Here is a 14,928-nt window from a genome sequence, read left to right on the forward strand (position 1 = left end):
GCTGGGATTACAGGAGTGCACCGCCACACCAAGTGTGAGGTATCCTACATTTTGATCTGGGTGCTCAAGCCAGATCAAAAGTATAAACTGCTAAAAGCCAGATCAAAAGTATAAACTGCTAAAAATAAGTAAGAAAGGAAAGGGGGCTTCAATTAGAGACCCCAAGGCCAACCACCCATAACCAAAGCTTACTAATTTCTCCAAATGCTAAGCCTAAATAATAGACAAACATGAGCCTTTTGTGTTTATTAAGATTTACTGGAATGAAACCAATTGTTTCTAGATAAATCTGTTTGAATTGCACTGTTTGCCTTTAGAAAGACTATATGACAGCCCATTGCAAAAAGGGCCAGAAGACTTCCTCCTTTATGCTCTGTAAACTCCTTCGTACCATAGTTTGGTTTGAGGTCTTCCAGTTCATAAACTGCTCACTTGCATTCATGATCTGATTTTATTTCTAACAAGACATAGAGGAAAAATTCACAAAGAATTCACCACAATTAATGACGTCTTAATTAAAATAAAAAGGAAAAGAAAAAAAAAAAGCTGAACAGGTAAATAATTCAGTCTACTAGCCAAGATCAGCCCAAAGTGCACAACTTACTCAGCTTTCATCAAATACACTTGTGTCATAAAACAAGCCCCCATGGTAAAAATCCCCAGGGGTGTTACAGTATCTTCCTACTCACAGCATTATCTTTCCAAGGTCTGAGCAGAGTGGTTTAAGAACATACAACTGGACTGGGGATGTAGCTCAGTGGTTAAGTGTTTGCCTGGCATGCACGAGGCCATGGGTTCGATCCCCAATCTGACCAAACAAACAAAATACTAGGACTGGAGGTGTGGCTCAAGTGGTACAGCACCTGCTTTGCAAGCTGGAAGCCCTGAGTTCAAATCCCAGACCCACCAAAAAAAAAGAAAAAGAACTCTAATCTACTGATTTCTTGGGTCTTTTTTAATTCATTAAATTTTCTTGTTTTAAATATATCTTATGGTCCTAATCCTGTTAGAATCTAAGTGAATCAGATTCTGAACTTTTTAAATTTTTTTCCTTAACATTCCTCTAAAACCTTCACAAAACTAGAGGGGAAAAAAATCATATGATTATTTACATTCTGAACTTTGAGAACAAAAAGGTATGTTTCAAGTCTGGATCTAAGTATTCTAAGCAGTCGATCAGCCAGCAGCCACCACCCACCCATCATAACAGGAACTCTTCATGACATGTGATTTCTTCTTCGTGCTCCTGTTCAATGCCTGTTCCCCCTGCAAGAGAGTAAGCTGCAGAAAGACAGGGCTCTTGCTATCCATTTTGTTCACAGCTCTATCCCCAGCACACGAATGAAATATCTCCCCTTAAGTTATGAGTTAGTTTAGTAGACAAACCAAAGCCAAGTAACTGGAAAGCAGGACGAGCAGGAGCAGCCACGGTCCCAACCCTCATGCAATGATTCTCTGCGGAAACTGAGCTTTGCAACTTTTTCTTTCTCTCTCATTTATATCCCTGCTTTTCCTGGCTTGCTTTCTTCATCTTAGAACAACAGTGTAAGTGTTAAAAAATACTACGCTAGAAGTTTTTGACCTGTTGAGATCACCGTAAGAAATGGGATTAAGTAGAAAGGAGAAAAACAGAGAGGATGAACCAATTTGGGATAGAATACATATACATGTGGAAATGTCACAATCAAACACCTTGCACAGTAGCTATCTTATACAAACAAAAATGTCTTTTTTTTTTTTAAACAAAAAATAGAGAATAGTAAGACAAAACAGGTCCTGTCAGGACTGGTACCAGTGGGAGGGGGAGGATATGAGGAAAGGTGTAGGAGTGAATGTGGTGGAAATATTACGTACTCATGTATGAAAATGGAAAAATGAGAGCTGCTGGAACTGTTCCAGGAATGGGGGAGGATAAAGGAGAATGATGGAGGGGGTGAGTTCGACTATGATATCTGTAAGAACTTTTGTAAATGTCACAGTGTACCCCCAGTACAACAATAAAAAAAAAAAAAAAAAAAAAAAAACCCGGTACCAACTAAGTGTCTTAGACTGTGTGTCACACAGTTTCAGTGGTTATCTTTAATAAACAGAGAAGTTTCATTCACTAACAGACACCAATTGCTTGATGCTGAGAGCTAGAAGACAAAAGACAAAAACGGCAGGCCTCTCAGAAATCACGGAAAGGCAGACAGACATGCACACAACACAGGAGACAAAGGCTCACCAAGAAGGAAGGGCCAAGAAGGTCACTCCTCAAAGGAGTCAATGCACTTGAGGGACTATAGGAGCCAAAAGAAAGGGGCGGGGGATTTCAGAGAAAGGCAGTGGGTCCCTGGAAGGGAACAGTTTGATGTAGGGTGGGGTGAGGGGATAAGGAAAGATGAGGCTGAAGAGGACAATGTGGGCAGTACAATGGAGGATGAAGACCTGGAAGGGAGATGATGAGAGGCAGGGGTCAGTTATCAGATTATTTTAGTAATAAAAGAAGAAAATTGAAAGAGACCTAACTAACAAGAGTCCCTGGGACCTCTCCAACTTATTCTGTCCTTTGATCCTGGGTGGCCGTTCTTGACCACAGCTTTGCCTCTCCTCCATCCCAAATCAACACCTCCAGCAGCTGCCTCTCCTCTGAGCTCTAGAGCCACACATACACTTACTAATATGAACGTTGAAATCTTGAAATCTCAAAGAGCCACCAAACTCAACCCACTGGAAACAACCCTTCACCTCACCCCAAACCTGGTCCACCTTCTGTGTTTCTCTCCTCAAATGGCAATCCCCATCCACCTGTACAAGCTGGGAACATGGGAGACATCATCAGTGTCTTCTATGACTTCTTCCCCATCCTCTGCTCCAATCCATCGCCATCTAAATATGTCAAGCTTCTGTCCACTTCTCTTTTCCATGACCACCACCACCACTGTGGGTTAGCACCATCACTTGCCTAGGCTCATGCAACAAGTTCATACCCTTTCCAATTTCTGTGTCCTCTCTATTCCCTTCCATTCTATTCTCAAATGACAACAACTATATTTATCAGCCTGCCTCTCCCTTTAAACTCTTCTGCATGCCACCCTTGCTGCAGAAGCCTCTTGCTCCACAAAGCCTCTGCTGACTGACACTGCTCACCACCGCTCGCCAGCACCTCGTTCCTGACGGAGAGGGTATTTGGTAAGTAGGTGAGTCAAGGGTCACAAGAGTTGTAAGGAATTGGAAGGAGTCAGCATTAAACAACAGAAAGAAATCAACAGAGGTGAGGACTCAAAATGTCTACCCTTAAACTCACCACTAGGAGATCATTTCCTGACCTTGTCCAGAACCACTTCAGTGGAGTTTTGGGAATACAAATCAAATGACAGCACACGTATTGAACCATCAGTTTACCCCATTAATATGCACAACAAGTGCATGTTCATTGAGAATACATTTCGAAACAGTTTGAAAAAGAAATGCCAGTGGATGGAGGGGACGTGGCAGAAAGCAGGCAGAGGAAAACCAACCTCCTTCCAATAACTTGGTGGCAAGGAAAGAGAGTGTAAAAGATGGAAGGAAGGACTTGGTTTTGGTTAGAAGTTGGGAGAGGCTTATGCCTGAGTACAACATGGAAGAAAAAGAACCAGGAGAAGAAGAAACAGATCGACTGGTGAGTCCTCATGAGCCTCATGGGAGAGCTGACCTCACGGAGCCTAAGGGAAGGAAGTAAAGACGAAGTTGGATTCGGGTGCGGGCTCCTGAAGGACGTGCAAGGGACGCCTCCAGCTCTACGAGCGGCCCTCCGATTCCGTCTCCGAGCTGGACGAAACCATTTATGTAATGTGTCAGACGCCAAGAGTAATACTTGGTGGCCACAGTTCCTGCTGGAAGTCCACGTCACCTCTTCCCTATTCACATCAGCCATCTTTTATTGGTACGCAGCCTCCCTGAACAAAAGCCCACTGGGTCTCCAGAAGGAGGTCAACTGTTCCCAAGTTTAGATTCTGCACATAGGGCTAGGAAACTTGACATAGGTTTTTACACAGGTTTTTACATAGGTTTTATGCTGGAATAACTACCATTTTCCATCCTTTTACTCTCCATCCGACAGGACCTGAAGCCTGGCAGCACTATTTCCCAGTCTTTAACAGGCACCCCAAATCACTCCCATGGGTAATTTCAAGCATAGGCAAGCAGGTCATGGCTCTTTAGCAGGAAGATAAAATAAGGTTCTTTGTAGGGTCAGCCAGTAGTTTATCAGTTGTCCATCAGAAAAACAAGAGTTTAAAAGCACACATGTAGTAAGAACAGAAGAAAATGGGTAAAGGAAAATGCTGCTGACATTAAAATGAAGTTTTACATTAATCCCTTGTCACCTGAATAGCGCTACCACATAACGGAAGGTGTGTTTATTTGCGAAGGGAAGAAAAATGTCCAGAAATCTGCACTCATCGCTCCCTTGACTGTTATCAGGGAAGAAATACAGACACTGCCCAGCTGGATTATGGGTAGTGTAAACAACTCTGCTAAATTGCTTGGCAGTGCACATCTGCATCAAATCATTAAATTCTGGAATTCATTCTAGTAAAATCAAGTCATTAGCTAAGAAGAATTAACAGGCAACTATTTTCATGCAAAACAGATACAAAGTAAAAATCACGAGCAATACATATGCATAACTTTTTCATTCATAACTGCAGACGTGGGTAATGTAGACTATTGTCAGATATTTGTTGCTCTCCCACAGCCATCTCTACAAAATGCAGAGCACTGCTGGCACAGTTTATCCAAATTTAAGCTGCCTCTGTGTATCCAAAAGTCCCTGCGTAAACACCCAAAGAAAGCTGGCACAGCATCCCACTGACTTGTCACAGTCTCAGTCTTGAAGAAAGTGCTTATTAATGCAGAACTAAAGTCTCACTCAGGTCCTAATTATGTATCTCCAGAAGTCCTTGTCGTCCTGTCATCCCCATCTCCAACCTTCGCACTCTCCGAACAGTGCAGACCATTCCAATCCCCAACGCTCCTCCATTAGAGCAGCAATGGCAGGAAGGCTTTGGGGAGAGGAACAGGAAGGAAATGCTAGCTGAAGCAAAAGTTCAGTGCCTCGCCAGCTCCAATGAACAACCATGAGCAGGAAGGCTGTGCACCCCACCTCCCCACAACTACAGGTCGACTGGCTTCAGATGGACAACATACCTTGGGATATTTCCTCTATTTAAAAAGACACAAAGGGACTGGGGGTAGGGGAAGTGGCTATGTGATAGAGTATGTGCTTAATGTGTGAGGCTCTGGGTTTGATCCCCAACACCCCCCCCCCGCAAAAAAAGACACAAAAGATGGCATATAGGGATTAAAGGATCATTTGTTTATTAGAATTGCACACAAAGAGTGAAGGATATGCAAGACACCACTGATGACCTCTCCGGGCTGGGAGGGGTTTTGACTTGGAAGAGGCAATTGACTATTTTCTTGGCCTGACCATATTTACAAGGTGGTTTATCTGTGAACTGTAAACTACACGTGTGTTTCACAGAGTTTTCTCCATGCACGGTAAATTTTATTAATAAAAATGATGAACAAGTACACATTCGGGAGCAGAGTGCAGGCAGACACTCCACCCACATTTCAGAGCATGGGCAGCATGGGCAGCGGGTGACAAAGGGTAGCGCCATGTTTTCTCTGATCACTTACTAAAGATATTTCCGGTTACAGCCTTCTTTGCAAACAAAGAGGTGAAATGTTAAGAGTTTGGAAAGGTCATATAAATAGCAACAAATTAAAGAGAACTTTAATAGATTTTCTATTTTATCTAGGGTAAATAAACATCCTTTCAACTAGTGGTGGCCACAATGAAACATAATTCTACATACAATACCCTGAAATAAAACAACCTACAGAATTCTGGGGAGAGGGGGGAAGGTGGCCAAACAGCAAAGCAAACAAAAACAACTCTTCAGAACTTAGCAGAAAGGGTAACATTTAGGATGGGGGGGGGGGGGTGTCAACAGAGAGAGTAAAATGATTTGTAGGCTCCAGTTTTTAAAAAGCACAAATGGATGAATGGTTTTTGTTTTGGGGTTTGTTGTTTTTTTTTTTTTGGAGGGGGGATTATCACATGAGTTCTTCATAAAATAAAAGAGAAGGGGGCTACTTTGTATTACAAATTGCTGAGGAATGCTAGAAAACACTTATGAGCTAAATATATAAATACCATCTCATACAAACTGTTGTCAACCAAGCACTGAATACGTAGAGATGAAGCAGAGACAGACATTCCCTGCTAAGACCTTGTCATACACATGCTAAAGCACTTAATGTGGATCTCATTTCTGCAGGACAAAATCCAGTTTGCTGTGCCATCCTTCCTCAGAGCCAAGCAGAAATAACCCATACTGAGAGGTTCTGATCCTCCTCACATGCCTATGGGGATTTTTTGGTATCTTTATGGCAGGTTTTGAAAAACCTTCCCAGCAACAAATCCAAGCAACTAGGAAAACAGGACAATGGAGACTGGGAAGGGAAGGAGGAAGGAAGGAGCTGCCTTCCAGCGCCAGCCAGATGTAGGCCCCAAGAGATAAACAGCCAAGTAAAATAATCCTTCAGAAGGGGGTTGAGAAACCTGGGCGGGAGCGGGGAGGAGGGCATAACCACACCTTCCCACCACAAGCTGTAATTAGAAGCCAGCACTGGCAGGAGCTCACCTGGGCATGTTTAAGAAGTCAAGCTCCTCCCACACCCGCCCTCCCTCCTACCCTTCCTCCCTCTCTGCAAAATGCTGAAGTAGAATGAATTTCTACAGCAAAATACTTGCAGATGCTCCACTTGATCAAGAGGTTGTCGTTGATACGCAGGGCTGGGGACCAGCCTGGCTCACATGGCTCCCTGCTCTGTGGCCTCTTCACCTCCACAGTACCCCAAACTCCTAAGTTTCCGGATGCCTCTGAGCTCCTCAGACAAAGAACAATGAAACCAGAACTCCATAAAACTGCTGCTGGTTGGACTGGCAGGAAACAAACGATCCCTCACCCAGGCTCCCCGGGTCTCACTCAACCCAGCCACTCCTGGGTCGCATTTTCCCTTCAGGTCCAGAAAAATGAATGTGAATGGAGCCTGTGGTGAAGCGAGTGATCGTTATGTTCTGAAAGAGTGAACAGTTCTAAACCCTGAGGAACTCTGAACACCCTTCTCTTAAGCTGTGAAACGATCACAATATGCTATTCTTACTTTCTCCCTATGTAAATCACACTCTGAAGTTAGAGAGAGAGAATTCTTCTACCAAATTACATACTGATGGCTCTTAACCCATAATTAAAGCATCACTAACAGCAGCTTAAGACCATAGCCAAGCACGAGCACATTTATTAGAACCTAAGTTTTCACCACCAAGTAATTATGCAAACAAAACTGTCCGCCATCTTGAAGACAGTCTGTGGTCTAACCTGCTCCCTGCTCCTGGGGGACCCACTCTTTGAGAACTGGCATCTATCCAGGGCCCCCTCCTCCCCAAACCAAGTCCCAGAGCAGCAAGGAGAGCAAATTCCAACAAAGCTTGTCACCTATAGTATCACTAGCTCCTCTTCCCTGGACATCACAATCACCTTGGAATTTGGGCCAAGTGGTGTCAGGGCAATGAGGAAGGAGGCCACACTGGTGCACTGTGTGGTGTACCCCAGGATGTTATCCCAAGGGAGGGACTGTGTGGGTACCCAGACCAGAGCCTAGTCCCTAACACTAAGGAGCTAATAAGTGAACGGAGGCGAGACATATACTAACTTTGAAGAGACAGTATGGTTTAAAAAAAAAAAAAAAGAAAGAAAGAAAAAGAACCACAGAATAGTCAAAGTCCCTGGGCTCTAACCTCAATTCAATTCTGCAACAAACTTTCTGAATAAACCTGAACAGACAAGAACTCTGAGCCTCTGTTTCCTTGGCGAAAACAAGGTGAAGGTATTAGATGATGTCTGAAGCCCTGGATAGCTCGGCAGTAATTAGATAATTAGAAAATACAAGACAGCCTATAATTAAGTGCTAATTACACAGTGGTGACGACAGCTGCCATTGAAGAGTTTGCACAGGTTTTTCTGTTGTTTTTTGAGTCGGCCTTCAGTCCAAACCACTTCCTGAGAGCCCAGGCAGGCACTGAGCTAGGACCTTGGGATGTAGCCATCAACAGGCCAGAATGCTCAACCTTCCAGTGGGGAACACGCAGGAGTTCAGGGGGGAAAATAAATGACAGCTGGGGTTGGCCAATGCCTTTCAATGGAAAGAAGAACAAAACTGAGCTTCCTGTAGGTAGGTATAAGTGGAACCTCCAATGGAGAGCAGAAGGATCAAGCGGCTAACTGTTGAGTCTGGTAGTCTCTGAACACAGGTATTCCACACAAGCCCGGTCTGCTAATTTGCTCATCGTTAGTGAAGGTGATTAGCTCCCAGAAATCAGCCAGGTTTAGATTCTTGTCACCCTTTCCCATCTTCTCCTAACCCAATGGTCCCCACCCCAAACCTTTTTTCCCCTTTATTCTCTTTCCAATTCTGCTTGCATGAGACAGGCATGGTGGCACACATGTAATCCCAGCACTGGGGAGGCAGAGGCAGGAGGATCTCGAGTTCAAGGCCGACCTGTGCTACACAGAAACCTGGCCTTGCCAAAAAAAAAAAAAAAAAAAATTCTACCTATAGAATACCATTATGAAGAGGCAGTTCCAAACAGGGAGCCCTCATCTCAGCTGTTCAGGGTGTGTTTGTGTGGCTCAGTGGGAGCACTTGTGCTTAGCGTGTAAGATATCCCGAGTCCCTCAGCATCACAAAAAAAGTACAGTGGGTTCTAAAACAAGTTCCCGGGAGTCTTTGCACACTACAGGGCAGCTGGCTGAAAGACCCATTTGTGTGTAAGTTGCTGGAGAGGGTGAGGAACGACAGTGAGGATACAAGGTTGCTCTCGGGAAGCAGAGCTGTGTCCGCTTCAACTAAGGAACATGGTATAACTCACCTGGCAAATAAAAATAGCCATCGACATCTTATATCCCCAGCTCAAAAGTGACAAAATTAATCTGCCCCTCATTTGTGAAAAGATGGAGCATGCTGTGTCCTCAATGAAATCACATGCTCCCTGCTAACCATGCATTCTGTTTTCCCAATAGCTCCCCGGGAAAGCTGGGGAGCTGATATGTTCAAAACGAATGTTCTTAACATGGTGGACTTAGAGGAACGACCGTTCCAGCTTTTCTTAGCAAAAACTCCCATGTATGATTTATGCCCATCTCCAAATAGCCTTTGCAGCTCAGGCAGATGTGTGGAGTGTTTACAATGAGAAAACCACTGGGACATAAAGAACTCCCGGAGAACACCACCCAAGCTGTGCCGTCCTCTTCATTTCCTGTGTATTTATTTTGGTGTTAAAATAATGTTAGCCTTTATAATAAGGAAAACAGAAGCAGATGTTTAAAGCCAAACAGACGATAGCCTGTCATCCCACGTACCTAACTCAACTTTCAAAATCAAAGTTTCTTCCTTCCAAATAACGAGGGAGAGAGGAAAACGACTGGCATACGTCACGTACTACGCTTGCCACAGGCTGCTCTTCCCCACTGCCAGCTGGAGGCAGAAAAAATTATTCTGGTGTCAATTTCCTAATAGTCCTTATGCCCCTCTCCTGGGCTGCTCACTAGGTTCTGTCTTGTTTTTTACAGTATCGTGTTACTTGTTCACAAAGACAACACAACAGAAACTGCCTTAAAAGCTTTTGTTCACTGGGGGAAAGTTAAAACACAAACCTCTCACAACAATACACTAGTTCCACAGGCAACACGTGCAGGAAGTGTTCCCAGTGTTCACTGGCTGCTGGTGCTGAAAGGGGCCTGCTGCAAACTGTGAGTCCAGAAACCAAGAGGACACTTTCCTTCATTTCATCTCAGCCAAAGGCCGAGAGCAATGGAGGGATGCTTTACTTCCTTCAGCAGATTCACAGGCAGCAATTCGCCAAAGTTCTCATACCTGGAACTAATAAATGAATAAAGTAACATCCTTTCCTAAAAGTTCTAAGTATGAGATCCTTATGCATAGAGTTTTTTTAAATGAGCTCCCCAACTGTGAAGGGGAAGAAGAGTAAGTTTCCAACTGATTAGGAGACAGACCTGGAATTTTTACATGAAAATCCCAAGCAAATCAGCTTGCCCAAGTTTTATAAGCATTTCCTTTTTTTCCAGAGGAAAACGTTCAGTTTACTACAGGAGAGAACATGGAAGCTGCGCCTGCTGATGGAGAAAGGAGCCATCTCCCTCGACTCCTGTGTGCTTGGAACAAAAAAGACTCTGCCTGCCAAGCTGAGCTCCCTCAGAGATGCCTCCCTGGCCACTCAAAGCCAGGCCATTACCACTTTTGCAAATCGCACGTAGTAGATAATGTCCCAAAAGATGAAGAAAGAGCGTTTTTCTCTTCTTCCTGCTGGCAGAGACAGCTTGGCAGAGAACAAGAGGGGGGGACCACCTGCGGGCTGGGGGAGGTAAGACAAGAGAGCTGGGAGCAGGTTTGGGGGTTCTCTACTTTTGTCGGGCTGCGTGTTGTGCAATCGCTCCCACAAGGGGCAAGTGTGAGGGACACGCCTCGCTGTCAGGACTCAGCGCTGTACAGGAAGTGGGGAGTCAGACAAAGAGCCGGCCTGTGCTCCGTGACACGGGTCCCCTTCCTGGCCCCCGAACCGAGCAGAAAAACACTTCAACTGTGGGACGATCGCTGCCGGAAACACAAACTTCCTACAACTCTGTGTTGCCCAGCTACATGAAATCCAAAGCGCTGTTGAAAACACACACGAATACTGTGCGTGGTGGTATGTGTAAAAATAAGTGCCAGCGCCCCTCCCCCCCACCTTACCCCTCTCCCCAAAAAGACGACATGTTTAACTTTTAGTTGGATCCCAGAAGTTCCTCCCCTAAAGACAATGCCAACAGAAGTCAAAAAGAAAGCGAAGTTACAGTTTCAAGACGTGAGGAGTTAGTGTGTGGCAAAAGCATCAAGCAAACTTTTAAAGGTGTATTTGGCTGCCTGGCTCCAGCCCTCTCCACCACAGCCCAGAGCTAAGGCAGGAACCAACTCCGTACTAAACCAGCCCAGAGTCAGCCGGGCCTCCCAAAGCACCACGGTCCCCAGAAAGAGCAAAACGCTCAGAAGGCAACCCCAACCCAAAAGGGAGGAGTGGCCTGGCGAGAGCAGGAGAGCAGTAATTTCTAGAACAGCTACCTTCATAGCACAGAATGCTGACGCTGTTGTCCACCTTGTCCAGGTATGGGTAGTTCAACAGGTCCATCTTCATAAACAGCATTTATTGGGCTACAAAGAAAACCAGCTCTTTGCTTTCACCCCAAAAGAGAAAGTTGCAAAATTCAGTCGTCGCTGAGCAGCTCCAGGCTCTCCTCTCAGAACTTCACAAAAACCGAGGAGGATGAGCAAAACAAAGTATGTAGAAGTTTAAAAAAAAAATGCACACACACACACACGAAGTCAGACTCACAGGAAACCCTTCGAGGGTTCCTTGGTGGATGGGATGTGCACTGTATCCTCGGTTGAGCATTAAAAACTGCTTCAGAGTCTCTGGCGTGTCTTGGAGGCTGAAAACAAGCAGTGAAAAAGCAACCCGCGCAGCAGGTTCCTAGGACAAAGCCACTCTCTCCGGGCTCCCCCGCTGCAAGTTGACTGCTGACATGCTGGCTACGCTCGGTATGACTCGAATGTAAACCAGCTTCCTCTCCCTGCGGGGGGCGGGGGCGCCGAGCATGCGCCCCTGCACAGGACCAGGCTCAGGAGCCCGCGTGTGCAGGAAGGGGGGTGCAGGGTGGCTCTTGACAGGAAGCAGACGGAGGAGGGGAAAGAAAACCCAGCAAGTTGCTCTTTCAGGGGCTGAGCGCAAAGTTACGAATCCATCATGGAATTTAACTTTTGTGGGACTTCATTCCAGGGCTTGGGAAACTCCCAGTGTTTCCGATGTGGTGTGGATCTCCATGTAAAGTTTCTTTGTTTCTTTCTAAGACTATTTTGTGCCCACTATGTTAACTGTGTGTTTAAATTTTTAATGTTAACGTGACGTATAACGTCTTCGTTTGAGCCCAGCAGCTCAAATGCACGGGGCAGCGGTGACGTCACCTTTCTACAGAGGAGGAAACTGAGCCTCAGAAGAAGGAAATGACTGGCCACAGGCCTCCCATAGCTGCTAGAACTACCCTTAGAGTGCTCCCCCCCCATAAAATCTTCATAAAAAACCAGCGCACAAGGACACGGAGGGAGGGAGGGGGGAGGAGATGTGTAGGCAAACTCGAAAGCCTACTTGAAAATATGAGGTGACAAAATCACTTCCGTGTGCACAGAGGGCAGTGCCCACCGCGTATGAAACTCCCATCTCCAATGCCCAGCACAACAACAGGTGCCCGAGAACTACTTACTGAATGTGAGTCACTGCACACTCCAGAGTTTTCAGTGCATAAAGAGCTCATTAGCAAAACAAAGGAAAAAACATAGTCCTTCTCTTTGCGGATTGCAGTCAGCTTTTTGGCACCACAAATAGAATAATATGTCACCCTGGGGAGTTTTCTATTTTGACACGATAGTATGCTATTTAGAGATTTGGAAAATATCAAGGGGTATGCTAGCTTGCAGACCAAAACCTGAAATTTTAAGTCTTTGAAAAATAGTTTCAAGGCATTATATGATTTAAAAACAAAACAAACAAACAAAAACCACAGCAATTGTTGCACGTAGGGCAACAGCCACAGGTGCAGAAAAATGTTCTCATCACATCTTTTTTGGAGATTCCTGGGACACCCAAATTCTGTTTCGGTCACTGCTATCACAGAAAGAGGGGAGCTGGCAGGTGAAGTACGCAAGGGAAGGATCGAGATGTCACAAGCCTTTCATCTACAAGGACATTTATTAACACTGTGTCACATATTTTAGTTACTGAATAAGCCATCAATTGTTCATGAAGTTATTTTGTGGCATTTGGTGGAGAGGGCTGGAAGAAAACCCTTACAGCATTGCTACACACAAGATTACTGCACTTAAACTTAATACCCAAAATTATTGTCTTCAGATATCAGATTCAAGCTCAACTGCTAGTTTCAGAGCACCTCTGCTACGTTGCGTTTGCTTATGCACGTTCTCATCAATCGAAACACTTCACGCACCGGTGACACACCCCACGTGGGAGGAAGCTAACTGCACGTTAGACTCATCAGGATTTTCAAAAATCCTAATGGTTGTTTCCCAAACTAATCTTAGGCAGGTGAGATCCTGCAGACAGGTAGTGCTAATATGTAGCCATCGCCTTGGTTTGGGAAGGAAAAACCTGTCCTTAGAGGGCTCATTGCATACAGTTGCTTTGAGAAGGCGAGTTTTAAAAAAAAAAATAGTAATAGTGACTTAAGCACATGTTTCAAACAATACAGTTGTAAGGATATGAGCACAGCATTCCCAGCTTCCCTGTACTGACTCAACATCACTTAATACAATGATTTTCAGCCTCCCAGTGACAGTGTCCTGCAGGTAAACCTTGACTTCAGAAAGATGAATCCTAATATTCCCTGCCTCCACCCACATCTTTCCCACTAGTGTGGAGGGCTAGCAATGGTGCCACTCCAGTGTGGTCCACAGAGGGGCTCTAGAACTGGACGGCAAGCTGGGCACCAGCGACCCACGCCTGTAATGCCAGCTACTTGGGAGGCAGAGGTAGAAGGAACTTGGTTCAAAGCAGACAGGGCAAAAGCATGAGACCTAGAGGAATAGAGAAGTGACTCAGGTGGACGGCAGGGTGCATGCCCATCAAGTGCAAGGTCATGAGTTCGATCCCCAGTACCACCAAAAGAAAAAAGAAAACAGGAACTGGTTGGTCCCAGTACCCAAAAGGTTCCTACAGAAACAGAGTGAACATTTAGAAATGTCTAACGATTTGACAGGCTAATTTTATGTCTCTTAAATCTTCATCGTGAAAACACTGAAGTTGCTCTTTTCTCCTATTTCTAGTTATTGCGTTTCACTGCATTTTACACATGGAGCATCCTTAACCCAAAAACCTGAAATCCAAAATGCTCCCAAATCCAAAATTTCTTGAACAGCCATGAGATGCCCACCAATGGGAAATTCCACACCATGAAACTTTGTTACAAGCACAAATTTATCTAAAAACTGTATAAAATTATCTTTCAGGCTATGTGCATAGGTACATATATGATGCACAGGTGAATGTCATGTTTAGACCTCAGTCCCACCTCCAAGGTATTTCATTCTGTAGATACAAATATTCCAAAATCTGAATATTCCAAGCATTTGGGTAAGTGATAATCAACTTGTATCAGTCTGCCAACAAACTCTATAAACAAAACACAAAACAAAAAAGAAACAAGCAGGCCCAGTGCTGGCAGCTCACACCTGTAATCCTAGCTTTTCAGGAGGCCGAGATCAGGAAAATCATGGTTTGAAGTCAGCCCAGGCAAACAGTTCAGGACACCATATCTCAAAAACACCCAACACAAAAAAGGACTGGTGAAGTATCTCAAGTGGTAGAACGCCCATCTAGTGAGTGTGAGGCACAGAGTTCAAACCCCAGTACCATACCCCATGCCCGCCCGGGAGAGGGAGAGGGAGGGGAGAGGGAGGGGGGAGGGAGGAGGGAGGGAGGAATTAAAACTCGGCTTTCTGCAAAGCAGCCTGTGGTAAGATGGCTGGGCACCACAGCCATCCCTGCAGAACTCCAGGTAGCCCGGCCTGGCCCAGCCTCCTCCACACCAGCTCCAGCACATGGAAATCACCCCATGTCACTTCTAGGGTCATGCACTCTTCCTGACTCCTCGTAGGAGGCCTCCCTGGGGCCAACCTCCCATCTTCCCTGCTCCCAGCTCTTAGTTACCATTTCACCATGGCCTGCTTTGTCCCTCACCACACCTGGGTTTTCAGAGTAAGGACCATGCC

At 45.2% G+C, this 14,928-nt stretch overlaps 1 protein-coding gene across 5 annotated transcripts in view; it reads right to left on the reverse strand.

Annotated features, from left to right (window-relative positions):
- Window positions 1-14,928, reverse strand: part of Vgll4 (vestigial like family member 4) — a 136,794-nt gene that overhangs the window by 56,002 nt on the left and 65,864 nt on the right. The window contains exon 1 of one of the 5 annotated variants that reach the window (XM_020177185.2): window positions 11,212-12,071. The exons of the other annotated variants lie outside the window; for them this stretch is intronic. Within the exon in view, the coding sequence (XP_020032774.1) occupies window positions 11,212-11,293 (82 nt within the window). The 5' untranslated portion in view covers window positions 11,294-12,071. Of the gene's footprint in view, window positions 1-11,211; window positions 12,072-14,928 lie in introns of those variants that run through there. 5 annotated transcript variants of the gene reach the window in all.

Source organism: Castor canadensis, chromosome 10, assembly GCF_047511655.1.
Source record: "Castor canadensis chromosome 10, mCasCan1.hap1v2, whole genome shotgun sequence".
Lineage (NCBI taxonomy): Eukaryota > Metazoa > Chordata > Mammalia > Rodentia > Castoridae > Castor > Castor canadensis.